The sequence below is a fragment of the Suncus etruscus genome, chromosome 13, assembly GCF_024139225.1.
Source record: "Suncus etruscus isolate mSunEtr1 chromosome 13, mSunEtr1.pri.cur, whole genome shotgun sequence".
Taxonomy (NCBI): Eukaryota; Metazoa; Chordata; class Mammalia; order Eulipotyphla; family Soricidae; genus Suncus; species Suncus etruscus.
The window spans coordinates 68,589,178-68,607,810 of record NC_064860.1 but is presented as its reverse complement, the minus strand read 5'-3'; the positions used below and the strand labels follow the sequence as shown (position 1 = coordinate 68,607,810).

The window sequence follows — 18,633 nt, the reverse complement described above, 5'->3', positions numbered from 1 at the left end:
GTCCGAGCAGCCTTGCAGTGATTGGTGCAGAATCGAGTTGGAAACTTTGTTTTGTGGCAATATTCAGACAATTTTCATTTAGCAGCATATTGAAACATTTTTTGGGATACCGATTTTCGGTTGACTTTTTGTTGTTGTTGTTTGAAAAGTCGTCTTATATGCTGGAAAATACGGTATTTGAATTTTATCATTCAAACATTAAAAAGATAATTATTTTGTGGATTATTGTTAGGGCAATTCAAAGTAATGCTAATACACATGACAACTTGTTACAAACAATTAATAACAGCACCAATCAAAAGAGGGCATGAAGAAAAAGAGGCAATTATTTAATACATGAAACTAAAAATTGTTATATTGATCTTTCCGCTCATTTCAAGTTAAAATAGTTTCATCAACAAGGGAGCTCTTGTCTGATTATCAGTGTTTCTACCTATGAAACTTTGAGACTTTAGCCTACTTTATATTACTTGGTTTTAGATCTTTTTTAAACAAGATTTGTCTTCAATTTATTCTACTTAAATTGAAAACTAATTCAATTTCAATACATCACTTTTCTAATGGGAGTCTCTTCAGAATGTGGAATTGATCCTTATGAAACTTTAAAAAATGAATATTGTGTAAGAAATAAGAAATTTGTGTTTTTATAAATCCTACAATAAATTTTGAAATGATGTATAATGAAGCTATTAAATTAATTTCACTTAAAATTTCTAGTCTATTTGCTTTTAAACGTAGCTATGTTTTTTATTAATTAAAATGTATTTGAGTTACCCTCAGATTATTTATAGAAACGTTACATATTGCAGAATCAAAGCTATTTCAGTTGTAATTGAAACATGGTCATTTTAAGATGTTTTGTTGTTATTTAATATAATGGTTTTTATACTTAAATTTTATTTCAGTTACCCTTATGTTTATCACTTTAAATAGTATTTATAAAGAATAACTTTATGGGCCAGAGCTATAGCACAGCTTTAAGACTTTTGCCTTGCATACATCCGACCCAGAACAGACCCGGGTTTGATTTTCATTATATGGTCCCCCCCCCCAGCCTTCCAGGAGCTATTTCTGAGCGTAGAGCCAGGAGTTATGCCTGTGCACACCCAGGTATGGCCCATATGCCACCAAAAAGATTAACTTTCCAAGGAAAGCATGTACATGTATAGAATATCATAATTGTTTTTTGGTTTTTGGACCACACCGGTAATGCTCAGGCGTTACTCCTGGCTATGTGCTCAGAAATTGCCTCTGGCTCTGGGGCCAGAGCGGTGGCACAATCTGTAAAGACTCTGCCTTACCCACGCTAGCCTAGGATGGACCATGGTTCGATCCCATGCATCCCATATGGTCCCCCGAGCCAGGAGCGATTTCTGACCACAGAGCCAGGAGTGACTCCTGAGCCTCACTGGGTCTGGCCCAAAAGCCAAAAAACAGAAACAAAAAAAAAATAGAAATTGCCTTTGGCTTGGAGGACCATATGGAACTCCAGGAGATCTAATCGTGTTTGTTCTAGGTTAGCCACATGCAAGGCAAATGCCCTACCTCTGTGCCATCACTCTGGCCCCATATCATAATACTTAACATATCATATATTATAATATTTATGATTTATATAATAATATTTAACATTATCAGTTATCAGTCATATATGATCTTATTTTTTAATTCTTTTTTAAATCCATTGTATTTATAATTTAAGTGCCTGATATAGGTACCTGATATTTAATACACATTTAGCCAATGTTTATAAGGAACCATATTGTTTATATATTGTGTAATTATGACTTATTTTAATAAAATATTCTAATGACTTATTTACTGTAGCCTATCTTTCTGTTTATAAATTATAACAGGATGATGTAGAAATAAGTTGATTGACAAAGATATTGATTTCTTATAAATATGTTTGCTATCTATTTTAATCATACCTCTATTTCATGAGAATGTAATTGTGGGAATTCAAAGTCAGATATTTATTGTTGACTATATTCCTTTGATTTTAGAACTAATGTTGTAGGTTGTGGAGCGGTGGTGCAGCAGTAGGGCATTTGTGTTGCACATGGTTGACATAGAATGGACCTTGCTTGGTTCAATCCCCTGGTGTCCCATATGGTTCCTCGAGCCAGGAATAATTTCCTAGTGCATAGCTAGGAGTAATTTTGAGTGTCACCGAGTGTGCTATCCCCGATAAAAAATAAATAGTGTTGGCAGAGTTTATTTTAATTTCAGAGCTTATATATAGTAGTCATAAGAAATGAGAACAATCTAAGTAATTATTTGGGCAGTGATTTTATTATATATGTATATGTGTGTAATTTATGGTAACGAAATGCCCTATATATGAACAGAAAGAAACATATAGATGTGGTGTTTGTAGCCACACCAGGTTTTTAGGGGTTTTCATTCATAAATTACTCCTTTACTCTTGGCAGTTTTAGTGGACCATATGGGATTCTGGGGTTCAAATTCAGGTTGGCTGCATGCAAGGCAAATGCTCTGCTATTCCTTGACCCCATACTTGTTTTTATTATATAGGATTCTGTTTATTCTGTTCCCAAATTGACAAAGTATTTAGAATTTGATGTAGTGTAAATTAATGGTGGACAATAGCAGTTTTCTATTTTACTATTGTACTTCAGTTAAACGCTGTGGAAACTATGTCACATATCATTTCATGATGCTAAGTATGTTTCTAATATTAGATTTGGTTTATGAAGTCCACAACATCATATGCTATGTCTTATTTATCTTCATATTCCTGATTGTACTTTTAGTCTATTCACCTAGCAAGTATTAAGTACTTGCTTTGTGCTTAACCTGAATATGAGTTTATCAGTAAACAATGACAGTCACAACAAAAATGCAACCATTGTGACTCATATGCTAGCTGTTGAGTAAGAAAGTAGATAACCAAACAGTAAATTATGAATGTTTAAATGTGATTGTTAAAATGAATTTTAAAGTATTTGAGGGTTTTGATTATTGGCTATTGAAAGTTATTTCAAGTAATAATAGGAACACATTGTCTCATAAGATGTTAATTTGATCGCAGTTAGAGTGAATAGAAACTGGAAATGGGGAATTTTATTTTGAAACAAATTTATCTAAAGAAGCAGTAAGAGAGATTACATTTAAGGCAGTGACTGTAGAAAATATTAAAGTACTTTATTTGAATGCTAATATTTATTTAGAATTGCTACTACTTGTTTTTGATATATCACACTTGTATTATAATGTGTTATTGTAACACATATTATAAGGGTCCTTATACCAATGTGTGTGTGTGCTTAATGTACAAGTATATTTATCTGCTTGTGGTTTAGAGGTAGCATGACTGATTAGAGAGACATTCTTGAAGGCCTGACTTTCTAATTGAAAAGCTTTCTTTAGTAAGTCTTTCCTTTTAAACAGCTCTGTATCTATATTTTTTAAGTAAAATTAATCTATTAGGCAACTTCAAATATTATTTCCAAGTGTAACTGACAGTGAATACCATCCTATTGCTTCACCTTTTACGTTATACATTTCATTAGAAGGTAAGCGATTTCTTCATGCCAATCCTTTGTAAGGAGAAAGCAAATATTACATATGTATGTATAAGCCATATGTATTTATTTTGTTTGATTGTTTTGAGCACCCACTAGTGCTCCTGGTCCTTCCCTTAGAAGTCTTTTTTTTGGGGCTAATGGACATATATGATGCCATTCATTGAACCCAATTGACCTCATGCAAGGCAGGTGTGTACCCATCATACTTTTGTTGCAAACATTTCCATATTATTTTTTGTTGATTAAGCATGACTAATAGAATTTGTATGGTTCAAAAATCCTTGTGAGAAATTATTAACAAGCAATAATTATTCTATTAATTGTGTTCTGTCAATGCAATCCTAAGGAAGATCAAAATTGTCCAATAGTTCATTTTGTGAAATCCTAATTGGGAAGTGAGATGTGTTACCAGAATTTCCTGTATATTTGCAATTCTGCTACTGAAAAACTATAAAATTATCTACTTCTTGTTATTTTACTTACTGTGACATGTGAAGATAGGATTTAGTTCAAATAAAAGTGTACTTCTGGAACTGATAATGTTGTAAATTTTGTTGCAGGACGTCTCGGGAATGCCAGCTCTGTGTTGTCCGATTTCTCAGGGAGGAGGTGGTTTTGACTATCGATTAGCCATGGCAATTCCAGATAAATGGATCCAGGTAATACTTCATTCATTTATTTCTGGGAATACTATTTTTTCTATTGGTTAATTATTTTTAAATTTATTTATTACTTATTATCATTAATAGCAGATTTTACAGTTGAATACCATGTTGTGTTCAAGAGTGGGTCAGTATAGTTTTAATTTTTATTAATTTGTTCTTTATTTTTTTTTCCATTTGGGTTTCATCAGTTGCTGCTTTCAGGGCTATGCCTGGATATGCTTATTCAACCTTTGTTTCTTTATATATTTTATATTAGTAAGATCACTGAGAATTTAACCTTCTGCCTTTGCCTCTCTTTTACTTAACTTCTCAACCTTTATTTCTATTAAAGTTATAGCAAATTTTAGATTTTCATAATGTTTTAGATGAATATATATAAAAATACACACCATATATATAATACACCAAATATACACACACATCAGAATATTTTTCTTTTCACTCTTTTGTCACTGGCCATTTGGGTAGTTTCCAGATCTTGCCTACTCTAAGTGTGGCTGAACATAGTATGGATATAACTATTTCAAATTAATGGTTTGTATTTTTAGGGCAGTAGCAAAGTAGTAAATTCTCAGTCCACATTTTATTTACAGCTTAAATTTTTTGAGAAGCCTATACTGTTTTCATAGATGTATATGGGGATTCTTTCAATATTGCATCAGTGAACATCACCGGTTGCTTCTTGAATTTTTTGATACAATTTTTCTGGTGTTAGGTGATATATTGTTGTCTTTACATATAAATATTTTGGATAAGATTTTATTAAGCTAATTAGGTACTCAGGTAATATAAGAAAACATATAATCAGATTTGGTATACTCTTAACCAGTATCCCACAATTGAAATACCTTGAAAATATTGTATAATATCACAAGCCTATCAATACTAGTCAAGTTGTAAAACATTTTTATCAATAGAAATTCTGTTCTATTGCCTTTATATGCAAAATTATGCCCATTTTTCCACTCCTTAACTTTTGGCAGCCACTAATATTTACTCTATTAAAATGTTTTTTTAAATTTGCCCTTTTAATTATGTAATTAAATAGAATCATATAATATATGACCATTCAGATTATCACTCTCTCATCAAAATACTCTAGAGACTCCAATAAATGTTATGGATCAGAAAAGTGATTTTTTTGGTTACATGTTTATTTGCTTTGGGGGGATGCACTTATTTGTGACCAGGGCTTACTCCTGGCTCTGCACTAAAATCACACCTAGAAGACTCAAGGGACCATAAAGTGATGTCCGAGATTGAACCCAGGTTGGCTGATTGCAAGTCAAGCACCATATCTGCTTTACTATTGCTCCAGTCCCATTATAGAATTTATTTTTATTACTAAGTCATATCCCTCACTGTATATATTTATGGATCGTTTACTCATCATTCAATCCAAGATTCCTGGTTGCTTTCAGATTGGGACCGTATACATTTACCTTCTATAAGTATTTATTTAGAGTTTTTCAATGATTATGTTTTTCCACAATTTGGGATTAAAATAATCAAAACTTATTGATTAAACATTAGTTGAATATGTATTTCATTAAAATTAAATTTTATATTTTTTCAAAGAAATTGCTAAACTTTTCCAATGTGGAGGTGTAATTTTATGTTCCTACGAGAAACAATAGGATATTAAGTTTTTGTATATACCAATATACCTGCTATCACTTTTATTATCTTTAGCCATCTGAATAAGTGTATGTTATTATTTCAGTACTTTGACTTGCATATTTTAATGACTTGTGACAGTGAACATCTTTTCATTTGTATATTTGGTATATGTAAGTTTTTATGGGTGAAAAATCAGTTCATGTTTTTTACCATTTTCTAATTGGCTTATTTGTGTGCTGTGCCAGTTTGAGACATTTTTAGCCATTCTACATTCAGCTCTCCTGTTGTATTTGTGGTTGACAAATATTTTCTCCCGCCCTGTTGCTTGTCTTTTCATGTTGACTTTTATAAGTCAGAAGAAAAGTTTTTGTTTTTTAAACTTTTTGAAATTGATTCTCTTTATTACTTTTAGAGATTTACTTTTGATATGAAGTTTGAGAATTCTTTTGCTCTCTTGGTTTTCTAAATTAAACATGTTTTAGACATAAGCTAAAAAAGCAAATTATTAGTTGAAAATTTTAAAATTTTCCTTTTATATTTAAATCCACTGAATATATTTTATGAAAGTATGTGATTTTATTCAATGTTTTATTTTTAATTTGTATTTGAATTATTTTGGGGACCCACACCCAGATGAGCTCAGGTGACTTACTACTATGATCATTAATACTCAGGGTTACTCAGGAGACCAGGTAAGGTACCATGGATTGAATCCAAGTTGATTACATGCAAAGAGCGATCCCTACCCACTGTTCTGATTTTTCTAGAGTAGACGTTTTCTTAGTGCATTTGTCAGTTTGCTGTAATACATTAAAATTATAAACTTCAATCAATTTAAACCATTACATTTACAATATATTAGTTCTGTTGGTCACACGTCTGGAATAGATTTACCAGGCTAATATGAAAACAGTCGAAATTTTCTTTATTTTGGGTGTCATGATATCTTTGCCTTTTCTGACTACAAAGCCACCTATTTTCTTTGAATCCTGGCCCTGCTTCCATCAAGCAGTACATCATCTCTAAAGCACTTACTTTGACATTATTCATGAACTGTCATCATGCATACCATTTAGAACACTCTGTAAATGAGCTGGACTTATCATTGAATCTAGGATATTCTTCTATTTCAATATACTTCATCAAGTCTCTAAAATCTTCACTGATATGTAAGAATATACGTATAGATTTTGGAAATTTAGGTATGAACATGTGTGGCTTTTATGCAGTCAAATATAATCTGTCTTCAGGGGTCTAAGGATTCACCCTCTAATAAAAAGGGAAGTCTAAGTTTATATGACTTATACTGAGGTGGGGATACTAACAATCCAAATCTCTATTTTCTGTGTCAAATAATTAGTACCTATTGCTACTTAGCAAATTATCACACAGCTGGAAACTTAAAAGCCTTGATTATGATCTCCTGGAATCTTCAAAGAAACATCTATTATATTTAGAGTTACTACCCATACACTAGGTGAAAGATTACTTAAAGGTGTGAATACAAGGGAACAGTAATCATGGAGATTGTCTTTTAGTGTTGCCTGTCACAGTGCAGTTTACTTTTTGAACAAAATGAGTCTATTCAGAATATGATCAATTCGCAGGGGTCTCAAACAACTTACCTGAAGGCTGCAGGAGGCAAAGTCGGGGTGATCCTTGAGTGCAAAGTCAGTAGTAAGCCCTGAACATTGAGGGGTATGACCCAAACAACTAAACAAAACAAAACAAAAAAGATTCCTCTAGAGCAAGGCTACAAAATGTTGTACGGAGGGCCATAAAAGGCCCGTGGGACGCGAGTTTGAGAGCCCTGAATTAAAGGGAAAATATGATCAACTATTGTCAGGATACAACTAAAAAGCACTAGTTTTTAATCTCATAGGTGAGAAAATAGACTTTCCAATATGCCTGAATACGTAGAAAAACAATACAAGACACAAGAGTTTCACAATGATAGACTAGGAGGGGAAGCATTTCATGGGAAGAAATAACATGTAGAGCAGATGCCTAAGAGAAAGCAATCAATGACCTAAGAGAGGATCATCTGACTACAATCTTAGGTCATTTGCATCAAAGAGATATTGTGGTATAGATACAAGACTATAGACTTAGTGGCAACTGAAGGTGCTGTGCCATCTGTTAAGATCATTATTTCTTGATAGATTAGCCTTAAAGCTGAGGAATACTGGTAGTTATTTTAAATTACAACATTTAAGGAACGGGGACAGAACTGCTAAGTTATTTTTCACTTAGACCTAAAATGTAGCAAGTTTATCTCCACCTTGTGTGCATTACAGAAGACATATTGCTCAACAGCACTAACTGTATTCATTAATCAAGAGATAGCATTTGTACAAGGAAGAAAATGATTGCAAAGATCCAAAAGTATAATGAACCAACCTCTGCACAAAGCCAACAGCCGCACAACACCACTGACATATGAACACTTTATTTGAAATAGAATTTCATAGTACCCATTTAAATAAGAATATAATTTACAAGATCTTGTTAATATAAATTACTTTATTTAAAGAGCTTGTATCATATAGTTGATCATCATGCATTTGTTTCCAGAGGAAACAAAATTATTAAAGAAGAAAAAAAAGAAAGAAAAAAAATACAGCAATAAGAAATTTGTGAACATTATTGTATCTCACAGTGAGGTCATTAAGTCATTGTCAGAAGTTTTAGTAAGTTCTTGTTGCTAGGTGATCCTTCTTTTTCTTCTATTGTTTTTTAACTTTAGATGGCTTCAGATATTCATTGTCATCTAAATTGCTGTGTCCCTTTGAGAATGACAGTATTTTAAAAAAAATTGGGGTTGTCTAGGAATTACATGCAGTATTGCTTATATTTAGGCTGTTGTGGAACAAAGTCTTAAGTGCCAGGCATTCCAAAAGTACTAGAAGAGGGTGGGGGACACTTGTACTCATTGCAAAAAAAATAGTGTCAGCCCCCAAACTGACATACCTATAGTTTGGGTCATATCATTTCTGCAGAGAGCTGTATGAATGGTGAAACTGTGCCATAGTTGAAGTGACAGTTGTGGGTGGTGGATGCAGCTGGCTTGGCTTCAGCAGGGCAGATACTTTTTTTGGCTCTTTTCTCCTGAAAAGTGCAATCATTTATTTTTGCATGTCAAATAATTTGGATGAGTAAGATGTATATCCTCAGATTGCCAGTTACCATCAAAACAATAATGTATTATTGTATTTTTTTCTTTCTCTTGCATTAGCTGATTAAAGAATTTAAGGATGAAGATTGGAATATGGGCAATATAGTCCACACACTCACAAACAGACGCTACCTTGAAAAGTGCATTGCTTATTCAGAGAGCCATGACCAGGTAAATGGTGTGTGTGTGTGTGTGTGTGTGTGTGAATTTAATCTTATCTCCTCAATCTTTCTCTATTCCTATATATTTATTAATTTATCTAAATTATAAAACACCTAATACAAATGATTATAAACTAACACACATCTCTCAGTCTTTCTAAATATCTTTCTGTGAAAACTGTTCCTACATAAAAACAGCTTAAATTTATGTTGTAGAAGCTATAAATTTTAGCTTCAATATGAAGTATCATTTTTACTTTGCCAAATTGTAATTAAAAGATTGTAAATGACAGTTGCAAATGCAATTGTACATATTTTCCTTTGTTAGAATGTGAGGAATATTGGTGCTGATCCAGGTTAATTTTCTATTTTTTGTTCCTTCCAGAGATTTTCTATTATGTATTTGACAAGCTTTCATCATTTTTTCCTCTTACAATCACTAAAATCTACTGTTAATTGATCATCCCGACCTCCATCCCTTTTAGTATCAGTCCGCTTTTCTAAAGCAGCTGAGGTGTTTTCTAAAGAGAAAATCCTATTTCTCAGTGAAGAGGTTTACGTTAAATTTTCTCTTTCAGGCCACTCACAGAATGACAAAAGCTAATGTTCCTACCCTCTATCTCAGTTCAACCCTCTAAACATTCTATGCCATAGTCTGTGTACTTCAGTACTAAAAAGATTTCACTCATTTCTGATAGGTCAGCCTTGTTCCCATCTTGTACTATTCCACACATACCTGAAAGTAACTATTTTTATGTTGAAAACTCGTAATAAGGACATAATAACCTGACTCAAATAATCCTCTTTTCCCAGATGGTTTCATCTGTGTGCATAAGCAAAATAGTATTTGCTTCGTGTTCTCATCAGGGTTTAGAAAGAAAATTTGTGTTCATTATCTCTGTATTTCCAGCCTTATCATCATGAATATTTCTCAGTCACTCCATAAACATAAACAAATGGGAGAAGAGGAAAGAAGGGCATTTTAATTATTTAAAGCCACATTACTTCTCAGAATTTTAAGCAACATAAAAGAAAGTGAAACAATACAAATAACACACTTCTGAATTTAAGTGAGTTTGGCCATCTAAGTTAAATAGCTGATTTTTCATGTGTCTCCTCTAATTATTAAGAAAATATAAGTGAACCAGAGGTCAGCTACTGAGGCCCAGGGGCTCAATTCTGCCTGCTCTCTTTTTTGTACAGTTAATTGGAACACAGCCATGCTCCTTCGTTTATTTATTATCACTGATTGCTTTCGATCCATAATGACAGACTTAAGGAGGTGAGATATAGGAAATGCCCTCAAATGCCCAAATAGTAAATGCAGCCATTTTCTCTTCCACAAAGTTTGTTAAATTCTTTATATCTCAAATTAGCATAGTGCAATTTTTCAACTTAAAGGGTCACAGTGTGGATCAAATAAAAATAATAAAAGCTAGGTTGTAATCAGATATACAATGACTGACAGATGGCATTCATCAGTACTAAAGATGGAAGAATTCTTCATCTTTCTTTATGAAAACAAAATAATTGTGTAATTTTTTTTCCTATAACATAATATTAGAAGTTGTAGCACATTTTGGAAACACAACATGGTTTTGGCACTAAACCATGGAAGACATTAAATTAATGAAATATACAAAATAAAGAATAACTGATAGAATTCTTTCAAAATTTTCTTCACCAAATATTTAAAAAGCTTACATATTTACCAAAAATAATTTTATACTTTCTTCAAATAGTTCCGTTCTTAATTACAAGTTATGAGAAATATACAAAAGATACTGTTTCCCAAATATACATTGTATCTTATATTTTATATAAATTCTTTCCACACTATTTTTTGGTTTATGTTGTTATGGGAGCCATACAGAGCTATAATAAGGTTTACATTTAATAGGGCTCAGCAGGCCATATGGGATGCCAGGGATTGAAAATGGGTCAGTTACTTGTAAAGCAAGTGCACTATTCTTACTCTAGCTCTTGCACACTATTTTAAAGCAATATAATCTTATTTTCAAAGCACCTCAAATAGACCTCTAAGTTATATGTCAGATCAATGCTGCATTCTATAGGCTTATATATTAGTTTGCTAGGTCCACCTTAATAAAATGCCACACATATTTGGCTTGAGCAGCAAAAATTTATTTTTCACAGTGCTGTTGTCCTCATTGTAAGATCAAGGTATCAGTCAATCCGGGTTCTCTTAAGGCCCTTTTACTGGACTTAAAGATGTCTAAGTATCTTTGTCTGGCTATCTTGTTGCTATGTATTTTTTTTCTCTGTTATGACTTCCCTTTCATGTATGAATGCCACTCTTGGTTCATGAGCTGCACTCTATGACTATGTATAGCTCTTTTTACTTCTGTAAAGACCCTAGCACATGAGAGATTGGCCCTCCAATGTGAATTTGGAGGAGAAAAGGACACAATTTTGTCCATAAAAGTACTTCATTTTGTATGTCTATTTTTGAAGTTCTTTCCTATATATCAGAGAATAAAGACTGCTTTGCTGCAGCAAAGAATTTTCAGCTCAAATCATGACAATTGCTCTCTAGTAAACAATTTTTGTGGTGAAATAACACATTCTGAGAGAGCCATCTGTTTTGTGGTGCTTGAGGAAGGACAAGGCCCACAGAATGAGGAAATCTTCATGCATCAGTATTTTAAGGAAATGCCATTTTCTTAAAAATATGGAGTATCTATTGTTTACAAGTGAAATAAAATGTTCTAAAAATGAGCAAAATTATACTAGAAATAGTATAATTGTAAATAGGAATTATAACAGATATATTGTGTTTTCATTTAAAATATTCAGTTGTGTGGGCAGAAAAATGTAGTACAGTGGGTAAAACCTTTGCCTTGCATATATACAATCAACCTGGTTCTGTTTGGTTCTACGTAGGATCTCCAAATTCTGCCAGAAATGACCTTAAGCATGAAAAATTCATATAGTTTTAAGATATTTTCTGAGTCTCTCAGTTTCTTGTCTCATCCAGAAAATATACAAGTTTCATATAAAACAATTTTAGGTTATTTAACAAGTCCAGTGATAAAATAAATTTTAATTTTGAAGAAATTGTACAAACCTCTGGTATTATATAACAATTTATGTATAGATATACATTAAATTGCATATAATTTTTAGAAACTTACATCTTTTTTTCAAATTAAGTAAAATACATAAAAACTAGTTGAAGCATCAATCTAGATATAATAACTATTTAGGAAGCTATTTGTAAAATTTTCTAATCCTCTTCTTAAAGTAATATTTTTCTTAAAAGCATATGCATTTCTCTTGACCATATCTTACTAGTATACCTTCACAATATAAAATAAGTGCTATAAAGTGAAGTGAAATTATAATATGAACATCTCTTCTATATTATTTTCCATCATATTTCATTATATATTATATTTGTAATCACTATTTTATAGTCCTGATTCTTTGTAATTATCTCTTGTTTCCATAGGCACTTGTAGGAGATAAGACTTTGGCATTTTGGTTGATGGATGCTGAAATGTACACAAACATGAGTGTTTTAACCCCTTTTACTCCAGTAATTGATCGTGGAATACAGCTTCATAAAATGATTCGTCTCATTACTCATGCACTTGGAGGAGAAGGCTATCTCAATTTTATGGGTACGTATGAGTTGAATCATATTTAATCTGTTTAAAATGTTAACTTATATACATGCCAGTTTGTAACTCAAGTTACATAAAGTATTTTGATCCAGCTATTCAAGATTTATAAAAGGAATTTAAAACCATCTTCTTCTGATAGGCTATTATGAACAAATTGCTAATATAAAATTTAAGGTGTTATAAAGTTAATTTTATACTAATACAGGTTGCCAAAGTCGTTGCCAAATAAAATAATAGCTGCTGTTTTATTTACTATTGTCAATTAGTGGGTTGAAAATTTTAAATATTGGGGTTATTTTTCAGATTAACCACAATATGTAATTGTCATGTCTTAACATATTGAGTTATTAATTTTTATATTATTTGCAGTAATTGTCTATTGGCATATTTTTATTTGAAATATGAAAACCAAAGACCGTGGTATAATAGTGTTGTACAAAAGAAATTTTCCTAAAGTAGGTAAAGCGTGATATTAAAGTTATTGTTGACTGAAGGATCTTGAAAGATAAGTTATAGAAATCAGCTATAATAATAATAATAATAATAATAATAATCAGGTTTTCAATTATAATGGGCTCCATTGACTATTTAAATCTTATTTTATGGAGGGCCCACATTCAGTATTGCTAAATGGTCACACCTGGCTCAGTAATAACTTCTGACCATAGGATTTTGAGGATCAAATTTAGGTTGGCCAAATGCAAGGTAAATGTCCTACCCACTGTACCATCACACAGGCACATTTCCTATCCACTGATAATCACACTGGCTCCTGACTATTTGAACTTCATTGCCTCAATAATTGGAGGAAAGTAAAATTTAAAAAGCCAGTTTTACCTGTGTCTGTATCTCAGTGTGTACTACGATTCAACTTTTAGTACTGCTAAAGTTTGTAAATATTTCCTACTTGTTATTCGTTTTTCTTTTCCCTATGGGGCACACCCAGAGCTGCTCCAGGTTTGTTCCTGGCTCTTTGCTCATGGGTCATACCTAGGGGTCCTCATGGACCCAAATGTAGGGGACCGAACATGGGTCTATCACATGTGAAGCAAATGTCACCTATTATACTCTTCCTCTGACCCTTGTTTATATTTCTAACCTGTCAAGAGTAAAGTTCTGGACCTTTGAGGCTATGCTTTGCCTAGCAGGCACCACTGTATATTTTGAGCCAATTTTTAGGCACTATATATAATACTAATTGACCTTCCCTGACACAGTAAGCATCAATAGTAGAACTATTCATTCCAGTAAGACCCTACTTATACAATCTATGTATTTAGTTTGTATCCTAATATAAATATAATATTTGTAGCATTGTAATTTGGAGTAGCTCCCTGTAAGATAAAGAAAATTTAGGTACATGTGAGAAAGTTTCAAAGGCTATTTATAAAACAAAGTTGTTATTATACCCTGGAGATAGCTTTGCAGAAAAAAAGAATAGCTTCTTAATATTCCTAGGCTTGAAACAGTATTTTTTTCTAATAGATAACTCAAATCAAGTAATCAATCCTGTACCATTAATTTTTGAAAGGCATGGCATTTGATAATTTTACAAATTCTAACTTAGTCTCTTGATTTTTAAGTCTGGAAGTTTTATGAGCAGTGCAAAGTCTGAGACCTGCACACATGAAAACAGAGCATTAGTAGCTTCAAGTGAAATACCTGATAGAGACCTTTTCCTGAGCTATTCTTTGTTAAAGGCAAAAGCAGTATCAATAGGTGACACAGATTTAAGAGCCATAACAAAAAAAAATTGGTATTTTTCAAATAAGGCATTTCTGATGAAAATAACTGATAAAAATTATTGCCCAAGTCTTTTGCGGTTTTTACCCTGCAGATAGAATCAGACATTGGAAAACTTCAGAACTTAATCTTTTTCCAAAACATTTTTTATTAATATAATGTTAACCATATATGTTCAACCTAGGGCAAACTGAACATCTATTGTTTCAGAAAGTATTTCTTAACTATTTGGTAATTATATATTATCATTGGGAACAATAAATGTGTTTGTTTCCTGCATCTATTTATTTTGTAATAAGTTAATTTTTTCCTGCATCTATTTCTTTAAGTTTTTGTTGTTGTTTTGTTTTGTTTGTGGTCCACATCCAAAGGTGCTCAGCCTTACTCCTGACTCTGCACTCTGAAATGACTCCTAGCAGACTCAAGGACCATATGGGATGCAAGGGATCAAATTCTGCATGCAAGATAAATACCATACCCACTGTGCCATTGCTCTGACCTCAATTTTTATAAGATTTTTAGTCATGCAGGTAGTATTAAAACACACACATATATATTTATATGCATATATATGTAATATTCGGAAGGGGCATTTCTAAGCAGTGCTTAGAAAGCCTGTTGGCCCCTTCTAGAGATATTTGTCCAATTGGGTCTAGTGTTTAATATATGAGGATGAGGAAGCGGTATTGCTGAGGCTGTATGATGCTAGAAATTGTTTCTGCCATCTTCCTTATGCTCAGAGGCCTTCAGGGCTACATCCATTGGTACTTAGCAGAGACTTGTATGGTGCCAGGGATTAAATTGATGATTAATACAACTTAATCCCTATATTGTCTTGCTATAGCCCCTCAGATGTGTTTTTGCAATTCATCCTTGTTACAAAATGCAAGTATCATCCTGACGTTTGCCCTTGAAAAAAATGCTTTTTAATGTTTAAATTAATATAGCACCTTTCTTTTTTATCCCTCCTGTCTCCAGATCTATCTGAACCAAGCATCTCTCTACTGACTTTTAAGTCAATAACCTTCACATTCTTCTGTATTTCAATTATTGATGGTATTTTGTAAAATTTATTTTTCCCACACATTAGCTTGACTTCAAATTTTTTTCCTGTCTGATTTTGTCTGTGTCCTGCTTAACAGCTTCCATGACTAGTGTCCTCCAGCTGACCTATAAGCTTGGGATGAATGGTCTCCCATTGGTCTCTCATTGATTGCTGGGCCCTAGCCAAGCAAGCTGCCTTTTAGTCCATTGAATGTGGCATCTACTTTGCACTCTGAACTCTGTATATTTTTCTGTTCTTATGTTATAAAATCATTCCACTCTAATACCCCATACTTGATCCAATCCTTCACTTTAAAGTCTCAATTTCTTATGGATTTATTTCATAAGGCCTCAAACTATACTATTTTGCCCTTCCTTCCACATTTATACTACCCTATACTTACCTTTTCATGGCACTTAACACAATTATATTGAAAGACTGTTAAATATATGACTCCCTTGATACATTTAAAAAAATCAATGAAAATAAGGGCTTTTCTATTTCATTCACTTTTATGTATCTATTGAAAATAGTAGTCTCACTAACCTAGATGCCATCCTAGGTTCAGTACAAAGACCAAGATCACCAACCACAGAAGATGGATTCAAATGGCACTGAGGCAACAGAACCTCTAGATTCACAAAGACTGACTCCACCATAAGGCCCACCTCAGGATCTGTACAGATACTGAGACCACTAAACACAGAGCTCTGAATGTATCACCCTGGACAAAGCAGAAGTCTTCCACACACAAACAAAACAAAACAAAACAAAACAAAACAAAAAACACCACCGGGAGAGTAATGATCCTGAGCAAAGACTAGAACTGATCCCATGACAGTATACTCCAAGGACGGAGAATCCCCATAGCTCATAGGGCAAGTGAATTCCATGTCGAATGACCCCAATATTTACTGTGCCAGGGCAGAGGGAAAAAACAAAAATGCAAAAAGCACAAAACCTTGGATATTTTTTATATACACATATATATATATATTACCTTCATTTATTATTGTTATTATCATTTTTATTTACATACCTATTTTGGTCGATTTCTCGGTTTGGATGTGATTATTGAAATTGTTGTCCCCAATTATTCTTTTTTTTTTGTTTTTTTTTTTTTTTTTCTCTTCCTTTCTTTTCTTTCGTTATGTGCTACACCATGTTTCTTATTTCAAGACCATGGCGAGTTTTTTTGGTTTATATATTTGTTTGTTTTTGTTTGTATTTTTTTTAATCAGTTTTTTGTGGTGCTTATCGATGTAACTGGAGTCCTCACTGGATATTTGACACTTCTTTTGGTACTGATGGGGTGTCTCACCTTCTTTTTCTCCTTCATTTCCCCAATCGATAAGGAGAACCTCTAGAAGGATTCTGCCCATTTTTGGGGTATTAGACTCTTACCCCAATTTACTCATTTTCTCTTTTTCAGACAAAACCACCCAACTTGAACTGCTAGCCCTGCCCCCACTTAGAGGGGGAAATAAGGGAGGCACCAAGACCAAACTGATGCAAGACTACTAAGTAGTAGGTCAAATACAGAGGGGATCACATATTCTAGCCACCCTGGGGGGGAGGGAAGAGGAAATGGGAGGTAGGTCAAAAACGGAGGTGTAGGGAGGACAATTTAGGGATGGGAATCCCCCCTGATTTTATGTAAATATGTACCTAGAATATTATTGTCAACAATATGTAAGCCACTATGATCAAAATAAAAATTATATAAAAAAAAAGAAAATAGTAGTCTCTACCTCAGAAGTCTTTAATAATTTTCTGACAAAAAATGCCATTATATGGATGTATCAAAAATGTTTGATATATATTTAAGTTATATCATATGCACACAATTACCAATGAGATTTTAGCAGGTATTTATTAGCTATAATAGTTATAGTTTTAAGCAATGTAATTTTAAGCAGCAAATAAAAATAACTAAAAATATTGATTTTAGAATATCTCAGAACTGAAGACCAAATGTGGCAGCTTATTAAGTTTTAGAAATTTTAAAACATATTGTATTTCTGGAATTAAATTTCTATTTCTTTATATTAGAGAAAAAATTTAATTAATTATAAGAATTTAGGAAAAGTTAAAAGAAAGCATTTTTATAAATTTAATCAAATCATGTTTTCATATAATTATCAGGCACTTAATTATGTGTTTTTAATCAAAATTTTTTAAAATAAATATGAATTTTCTTATAATTTTGTCTATTTCTTATATTTTTGACTGCACACAATTAGTTTATTTAAAATTTTTTATTCAATATAGGAGAATATTTGCTATAATATCAGTTGGTCAAGTTTAATGCCATAAGTACATGTGAGTTTTCCATTCTATGATAAAGTAACAGTAGTAAATTGTATATAAATGTTGACAAGACTAATAAAATAAAAAGTAATTAATCTGAAATTGCTCCCAGAGTCCACATGGCACATGTGTGTTTTCAGCCCATGAACATTGTGCCTGAGCACATTTCACTTGTATCTCCCCTTTTGACATTTGAACTTTAATGTGTTAGAGGAGCTGGGATATGTACTGGAACTCTCTTCTTGGTCTATCGAGAAGCTTGTATTCTCTCTTGAACATATTGCTTTCTTACTTTCTCTCCTGCCCCCTTTCTTCCCCTCCTCAGTACCTCCACATAGAATCTAGTTGAACTTCTCACACACACACACACACACACACACACACACACACACACACACACACACACACAATTGAACTTTACTAATTGAAATTCTTATACTCTGGTTTCTCTTCAGATCACATAAATCTTGCGCCTTTTCCTAATTGACATACTTTTATTTCTCAAGTACTTTCATATGTGTCATAATTGAGTCCATTGTTGTTGGTTGTTGTTTTATTTTGGGGCCATACCCAGTGGCACTCAGTAGTTACTCCTGGCTCTGTGCTAAGAAATTGCTCCTAGCAGGTTTGGGGGACCATGTAAGATGCCTGGGATTGAACTAGGGTCAAGCATGCAAAACAAATGCCCTATCCTCTGCGATATTGCTCTGGCCGCC

At 32.8% G+C, this 18,633-nt stretch overlaps 1 protein-coding gene across 1 annotated transcript in view; it reads left to right on the top strand.

Moving 5' to 3' along the window:
* Nucleotides 1-18,633, top strand: part of GBE1 (1,4-alpha-glucan branching enzyme 1) — a 320,203-nt gene that overhangs the window by 220,562 nt on the left and 81,008 nt on the right. Inside the window, exons 10-12 of the mRNA XM_049785497.1 lie at nucleotides 4,112-4,210; nucleotides 9,072-9,182; nucleotides 12,645-12,816. Of these exons, the coding sequence (XP_049641454.1) occupies nucleotides 4,112-4,210; nucleotides 9,072-9,182; nucleotides 12,645-12,816 (382 nt within the window). The remainder of the gene's footprint in view (nucleotides 1-4,111; nucleotides 4,211-9,071; nucleotides 9,183-12,644; nucleotides 12,817-18,633) is intronic.